Below are 8,102 nucleotides of genomic sequence, written 5' to 3'. Positions count from 1 at the left end.
CGTCTCTTTTTACTGGTCTGTCAGAGCACCAGAGCAATCATTTGTTGCTGGCTGCAAAATTAAGAAAATAAGTTTCCACAACATACTTTTAAAGAACATTCATTGTTGGACTAGTGTTATCTTAAAAATAAAGGTTCTTTATTGGTATAGATGGTTCCATTAAGAAACTTTTCATTCCAAAAATGGTTCTTTATCGTGGAAAAAGGTTCTTTAGATTATTAAAATGTTCTTTACCGGAAGAAAAAATGGTTCTTTCACTGAGAGTTATTTTTTGGGGAAACCCAAAATGGTTCTTTGATGGCATTATTTGAAAACTGTGCTTTTAATGGAAGAAGACATATTCATAACCAGTGTTGGGGATTACGCATTACAAGTAACGCGAGTTACGTAATCAGATTACTTTTTTCCAATAACTAGTAAAGTAACGCATTACTTTTACTAATGTAGTAACGAGTTACTTTTTCAAATAAGTAACGCAAGTTACTTTTTTTTTCAATTTATTGACCGCTCTCCTGTCCCCATGTTGAGAGAAATCAGAAGATGTCCGCAATATTGTAATGCATTACTTTTAAAAGTAACTTTCCCCAACACTGTTCATAACTCATTCACTCTCTGTGAAACGCAGATGCTTACTGAGAGATTGGAGGGCAAAAAGCTCACAGATGGTCACATTAGGGATGGATTTATGATAATGCTCAATTTTTCGTGCATGTTTACTTAAAACTTGACTTGTTTTTTTCAAACAGAACGGAATTCACTACCCTTTTTCTGTACTTGTGTACTTTTATAAATAGTTTACAAAAGGATGTTTTTGCAGCGATGCAATGGAAAATAAATATTTTAGTCCCAAAGAATATTTCAATGAGCTGTTCCTAAAAGAATAATATTTTCTTAGTGTGAGGAATATTTTAATAAGCTGAAGAAATGTATTCCATTATAAAAACTTTTTTTTTTTTGCACTGGAACGGTTCCAGGGATAGTAAATGTTCTTTATGGAACCATGAATGCCAATAAAGAACCTTTTTTAAGAGTGTTACAAATAGTCCCTGTGTACTATTAAATGATACGTAGCTTTTTTACCAACCTGGCCTAAAGGGCAAATGGACTTGCATCGAGCTACATAAATGTAAACTGTATAGTTAAAAAAAAAAAAATTAAAAAAAAATATATATATAAGGATGAAGAAATAAACTACAGATAGCACTTTGATTCGATTCGATTAAATGAAATTAGATTAGATTAGATTGAAATTGTCAGGGACAAAACAAGCACAAATAACTGCATTAGCATCAGCAAACAGAGTAACATATATTTATAATAAATTATTTACAATAAAGCATGCACAGTGAACAAGTAATGCACGCACTTAAGTCTTTGGTGAATAACATGTATTCTGCACTTCTAAAACTGATTTATTGTGACTGTTACTGTTTACTGGTATTCATTTGCATTTAAAAGAACCCAACAAATTTAAATGCTTACAAACTTTCTATAGAAATAAAGCGCAAATCTGCTGGAAAAAACACACTGAACAATCGCACTTTCCCTTCAGAAATAAAAAGTCATGTATATCCTACCTTCACAGCATTACTGGTCTTGTTCTCTGCGGGAGGACATGTGCGCATCTTCAGATGGATGTGATCTGTCCTCTCAGCTGCTGGATGTGATCTGTCCTTCAGCTGCTGGATGTGATCTGTCCTTCAGCTGCTGGATGTGATCTGTCCTTCAGCTGCTGGATGTGATCTGTCCTTCAGCTGCTGGATGAGTGAAGCAGCGCTCTGCCCTCTAGCGGCACTACTGTGTGTCTGCACGCCGAGTCACAAATTAAGCTCGCGTAGGCCTTTGCAAATTAAATACATTTTTATAAACACATCCTAAGCCCCCAGTACTTTTATGGTTATAAAATGGATAGCTTCGACTGGACAAACCACGAAATAGCAAAATGCCTTTAAACGCGCCAAATCTCGACGAACCGTAAATGGCTAACTTTGAGCCAGAGCCGTTGAAATTTGTCTATTCCTTTTATTTTTTAATAATCTCAGTTTAATCGCTGTATAATACCAGTTTTATATAAAAACGATTCTATCACAGGAAAGGGGTTGTTTTGAGGTGAGGCAAAGCAACAAAAAGTTCCTTAAAATCACAACTGTATGGGCTCAAGTGGCTGTTTGTATTAGCTTTTCACAAGACCTGATGACGCGTTTCAACGGTCATCAGCATCGTAAATCCTCCAGTTTTTTTTTTTTTTTTTTTAGAAAATGTACGCTACATTTATAACACTATACTTTGTATTATATTACCTTTTCATTCAATTAAAAAAAAAAAAAAAGAAAAGTTAATCACAAATTAGCCTATTAATCCAGGGTTAAACGTGAAAAGGGCGGGAAAAACAGACTTTTCCCCTCATACTGCAATATTTAGCACTTGTCATTTTGGAAGCTTATAACTGCTATTTTTGTGCTCTTGTTCAGTTCAGTGAAAAGTGTCATTGTGAACATGATATTTGAGATTCATTACTAGTTTTGGTCTTGTTCATATTTCTGTACTCATATCCTCCTGACTTTGATATTGCTCTATTTCAGGTACCAGCAAAACTTTGATAGAAACAATCTCGTTTAACCTCAGATATAAATAACTGACAAGGTGATATAGGGTCAGCAGTTGCTCCCGATACAGACTGCACTGACCGACAAGAAGGGATTTTATCAGGTAATTTTATTGGGCAAATAAATCAACATCTTGAAACCCATCAAAAAGATGTCCCGTTTCTATATTTCACCCAAGAAACTAAATATTGAAGACTTTAGGACCATTACCTTTTTTTCCCAAATGTGTCACAATATTTTCATAACAATTAAACAGATTTTCCCCTTAAAATCTCATTACTGCAGTGGAAAAAATTCATTACAAAATAGTAAAATGTGTTTAATTATGAAAATAATGTTACAATGAAAGCATGTCATTAAGACATTCAAATGAAAATGTGATGGAGGTGAACAAGCTTCCAGAACTTATAAAGCAATTTGTCAGAAAAACTGATCCTAAAACAGGCTTCATCGTCTATCATTTTGTTTTTCTTTTAATTTAGGGTTGAAATGTGACTTGGACACATTTTGGTGGGATTCACAAGATGAGTTTCTGTTTGCTGAGCACTGAGAAGGAGGACAAGCCATCTGGACAAAGAAGAAATTGATGAAGATTGAAGATTAATTCATATGTAGACACAGATCAAAGAGCATCAAGCTGTCCTCCACACACTCCCTGACAGAATCATTCCTGAACAGCCTCTGAATTTACAGCTCTGATAGAAGAGTACAGATTGCTGCATAGACAAAAATATCCCTCCCTTTCTCTAAATCACTCCACAATCCACAAGCAGCTGAATATCAAACAGTGATCTTGTAGAGACGGTGCGAATGAGCAAAGCAGCAGGACAAAATTAGAATGTACCCGTCATAATGAGTGAAGCTCATTATAACAGGAAGTGAAGAAGCAGTGAGGCTTTAATGGTGGACAGCTGTGTACATCCATTAAACTGCACAAGAGACCCGGTGAACTCGTCTGACAGCAGCAGCAGAGCAGACGCCTCCCACGTCCATCCCAAACACACTGTCTGGATGTCCAGCACGCTTGAGTTACTTCACAGATTGTGTGAGGCTACCTGATGTCAGAGCGGCGTGGAGAGAGATGATTGGGCTGTCATGACGATGAGAGATCGGTAGTCTGCTCATTTAGAGAGTAAATCAGGGATGACGGTCACTGATATCTTCTCGTTGTCTTTATAAGAAGACTTGCTGAACTATTTTACGCAGTTAACTGACCACAACTGCAAAGTTGTTCACGGTTAAATCATTGTAAACCTTTTGGGTGCATAAACAGATTACTGTGGCATTGCTATATACAGTAGTTGCTAGGGAGTTCTGGGTGGTTGCTAGGCCATTAAGTTTGTCTTTTAAGTTGTAAACGTGCTCTGGGTGATTGCTATATGGTTGCTAGGGCGTTTGTGGTCATTTGCTAGAGGGTTCTGGGTGGTTGCTGGGCTGTTGAAAGGGTGTTCTAAATGGCCACTAGGCAGTTTCTAGCGTGCTCTGAGTGTCTTGTAGAGTCTGTTGTAGTCATTTGTGAGAGTGTTCTAATTGTTAAGCTGAAAGGGTGCTAAAGTGTTCTGGGTGGTTGCAATGGCATTGCTATATGGTTGTTAGGGTGTTCTGGCTGTTTACGTACTTTAAAATACCTTTAACCTTTAGACTTTAAAAGATGCAAAGAGAGGGAGTTGTTTTGTGCAGGATTTTCATCAAGACTTATATTCACTACTTGGCCTTTCAGAAACTAATTCCTGTACTTCAGAGGAGAGGAACACTTGTTTGTTCGTTTATTTATTTATATAGCACAGTTTAATGCAACACCAGGTTGCCCAAAGTGCTTCATAATATCACAATAAAATTACATAATAACAAGCACAGTCTCAAATAACAACACAAATCACAAAACAACATGGATACAATTTAAAATAACTAAACCTGCATCACAACAACTCCTCATTAGTCTTTAAAAGATGTGCTTTTAACACAGCTTTGAAAACCGGTAGTGAATTAATGGATCTAATACTATGAGGGAGGTCATTCCACAGTTTTGGACCAGCTCGCGAAAAGGCTCTATCTCCCGTGTTTGTATTTTGTCCTAGTAACACAGAGGAGGTGTTGGGTTTCAGACCTCAGAGATCTCGTAGGGATATAAACTGATATCATACTTGACAAATACCCAGGGGCTAAATTGTGAAGGGCCATAAAAACGAAAATAAGAATCCTATCAATTATTTTAAGCCAATTTAGTGACGCAAGTAATGGAGTGACTGAGTCATTTTTTTTTGCAGACTTAATCATTCTCGCCGCTGCGTTCTGGATTCTCTGTAGGCGCCCCAGTGCACCACAATCAACTCCAAAATAAAGGGAGTTACAATAGTCCATTCGAGTGAAAACGAGGTAGTGCACCACAATCAACTCCAAAATAAAGGGAGTTACAATAGTCCATTCGAGTGAAAACGAGATCCGTAATGGCTTTCTCCAAATCAGTGGTAGATAAAAACGTTTTCGTCTTCGCTAATAGACGTAAAAGAAAAAAAACAAGATCTCACCACTGTATTTATTTGCCTGTCCATCTTTAGTTCACTATCCAAAACGAAGCCCAAGTCTTTCACATGGGTTTTCATAAAGCCAGCCAGGTGCGTTGAATTTAAACAGAGTCACTTCTTGATTCTTAGGGCCAAAAACAATAATGTCAGTTTTATTTTCATTAAGCAACAAAAAATTAGCAGCCATCCAGGCCTTTACCTCCTGTAAACAAGCTACTAACACCTTTATGGAATCTGGGTTTGACTCTCTCACGTCCTGACAGAACTGAGTATCATCTGCATAGCAGTGGAATGATACTTTGTGTTTTCGAAATATAGCCCCCAAAGGTAGCATATCGAGGGAAAACAGCAACGGCGCCAAGATTGACCCTTGTGGAATTCCCCAAGGAAGATGTAATCTTGAAGAATTACAGTTCCCAACTCTCACTGAAAAAGACCTATCCGTAAGATAAGATTCAAACCATTTCAGCACATTGCCTTTTAGGCCGCCCCAATGTTCAAGGCGCTCAATTAAAATCCTATGGTCCACCATATCGAATGGTGTTTTTGAGGTATTGATTTAGTCTGTTTCATATTGCTCATTCCTTCCATTGGCTCTTGCATAAAAGTTGATGCAACAGTCTGTGAGAACTGCTCATTCTTATCGTTTAAGCTCCCGTTTAATTGACCATGTTGAAAAAAAAAAAAACTCTGTAGGGAAACATTTTTCCTGTCCATTTAACCCATTTACCAGAAAACCTTTTATTTTTTTTATATATTATGTATTGAAATGACACTTAGTGGAGGGTCATTATGTGCTGGGACTAATTTGATAGTGTCTGTCAGTTATTATGCAAACCTCTCATCGTGACATTTTAAAAGCTGCATGTCTAATAATGTCAGTGGCCTCGGTGGTCAGATCCCCAGCTGTGTAAATAATGAGACCAGTCTCTGCTAAAATATAAACATAACTGATTTAATCTGGGGTGAATATTCTGCTGATTTATGATAGTTTCCCCAAGTTTGCCTACAATAAAATGCACATCTTTGCAAAGTATCAACAAAACACACATTTGATACAGAGTTAATGAAAATGCAGAACAGTGTATGCCGTAAAACCATAGTGTTTCTTTCAATGTTGTGATGTTATTGATGCACCAGTCAGCTTGTGCCCAAATTCATAAGCGAGTTGCACCTCAGAGCAAAATTTAGAGCCTCGAGTGCTGACGCATATGGATGTTACACTATTTCGTGCCAAACACACTATTTCAGTCCTTTCGTCAGGTACAGAGAGTTCAACTAATCTCAAGTCATACAGTTATGATTTAAAGAAACAGTATATCTAAAAATGGTTTTGAACAACATGAGGGTGAGTAAATAATGCCTTATTTTTGGGAACCATTCCTTTAAGCCCGAGTGGAAAACTAAAATGTCAAAAATATGGGCCATTTATTTTAGAGGCTAATTTTATTAGTCCACAGTACAAAAAGATCTGTCCTGGAATATCATAAAGTCCTCAGTGACCAACTCATTCCCATACAAAAGAAAAGAAAAGAAAAACAATACTAAACAGTCACTGAAAAAACATGTTTTTTAAAAGATGATTTTGAATGTAAAGAAACAAATCAGAGGCGAGGATCCACTGATCAAAGCCTCAGTTACAGTCCGGTAAGTGTGAGCCAGGTCATTTTTTAGCATATGTGATTTTCATAGCACACGTGGCTGTGATTCTGAATCCCTGTAACGCATCCTTCGCGACTCCGGCTTGAGCCTCACTCTCAAACTCCACAAATGCAATGTCGTGCTTTCCAGGAACCAGACGCACTTCTTTAAACCCTGGAAACCTGAACAGATGGAACAAGATAGGGAGTAAAAAAAATCTGAGCAGAAAAATCTAGCTGAAAGAGCTGGGTGATATACAAGTATGTCAATATTTATGCATTTTTAATCAAAAGGGAAACAGAGTAGATTTCAAGTGTTTAAAGGGATAGTTCACCTTCAGTTGCTGGTCCCCATTGACTTGCATAGTGTTTGTTTTTTCCATACTATGGAAGTCAAAGGGGACCAGAAACTGAAGGTGAACTATCCCTTTAAAAGTTTTCCACATTAATATCCACACGAAAAGAATTTCATATAAAAATATTCTGATGTAATAAATAAAATAAAAGATTACAGAAAAACATTGCCATGAATTACTAAAACATTTACTTTTTTCTAAAGTTTACTGTGTTTAAAACTTACTGGTTGAATAACATGGAGAGCATCATCTCGTTGGTTTCCTCTGGGAGATTATTCAGGAACAGAATATAATTCGGTGGGTTGTCAGGGACCTAAATCAACATAAAATAATTTATTGAGTGACTTAGAATTTCAGGTACATAAACAAAACAATGTATTATTAAAAATACTAAAAATCTAATCACAAAATAAGTGTGTAAGTTGTGTGACGTACCTGGACTGTGGCAGGTGGAGGAGGTTGTGTGCTCACAGCTCCCTGCAGGGAAAATGCACAAACAACTTTAAGCAAAATTTACTTTGATCTTTAACTGTACACTTCACCACAATTTGGCCGTCAGTATCATTATCTAATTACAATGCCTCAGCAAACATGATGCATTTCAACTCACCGCTGGCTTCTTGTTGACATTGGCAGCCTGTTCCTGAGCTTTCCTTTTCTTCTCTTTCTTCTTTTCTTTATCTCCATACGTGCCTCTCATCTTAGAGATCAGGTCCGAGTCGGTTTTTGCATACTGGATCCGCTATAAGTACATGCTAAGGTTAGCGACTGAGAAATGTGTTCTAATACTTTATAATGTGTGAACTGATAAATAATATGAATGACAACATCTGATAAACATCCTTAGTGATTCACAGATGAAGGAAACATCATATGTGACTCTGGAGCACAAAACCAGTCTTAAGTCGCTGGGGTATATTTGTAGTAATAGCTAAAAAATACATTGTATGGGTCAAAATTATAGATTTTTCTTTT

General features: G+C 36.9%; 1 protein-coding gene across 2 annotated transcripts in view; it reads right to left on the bottom strand.

Moving 5' to 3' along the window:
* Nucleotides 1-6,116: 6,116 nt before the first annotated feature.
* The window catches only part of LOC107684252 (U2 small nuclear ribonucleoprotein B''-like), a 7,316-nt gene continuing 5,330 nt past the window's right edge, over nt 6,117-8,102 (bottom strand). For both annotated transcript variants that reach the window (XM_016480475.1, XM_016480474.1), the window contains exons 4-7: nt 7,738-7,869; nt 7,563-7,604; nt 7,352-7,440; nt 6,117-6,954 (exon numbers count right to left, since the gene is read on the bottom strand). In XM_016480475.1, coding sequence (XP_016335961.1) covers nt 6,795-6,954; nt 7,352-7,440; nt 7,563-7,604; nt 7,738-7,869 — 423 coding nt within the window. In that variant the 3' untranslated portion in view covers nt 6,117-6,794. The remainder of the gene's footprint in view (nt 6,955-7,351; nt 7,441-7,562; nt 7,605-7,737; nt 7,870-8,102) is intronic.

This window comes from Sinocyclocheilus anshuiensis, unplaced genomic scaffold (assembly GCF_001515605.1).
Source record: "Sinocyclocheilus anshuiensis isolate Anshui unplaced genomic scaffold, SAMN03320099.WGS_v1.1 scaffold1371, whole genome shotgun sequence".
Taxonomy (NCBI): domain Eukaryota; kingdom Metazoa; phylum Chordata; class Actinopteri; order Cypriniformes; family Cyprinidae; genus Sinocyclocheilus; species Sinocyclocheilus anshuiensis.
Note: the sequence above shows the minus strand (reverse complement) of the source record. Positions and strands in the feature narration are given on the sequence as shown.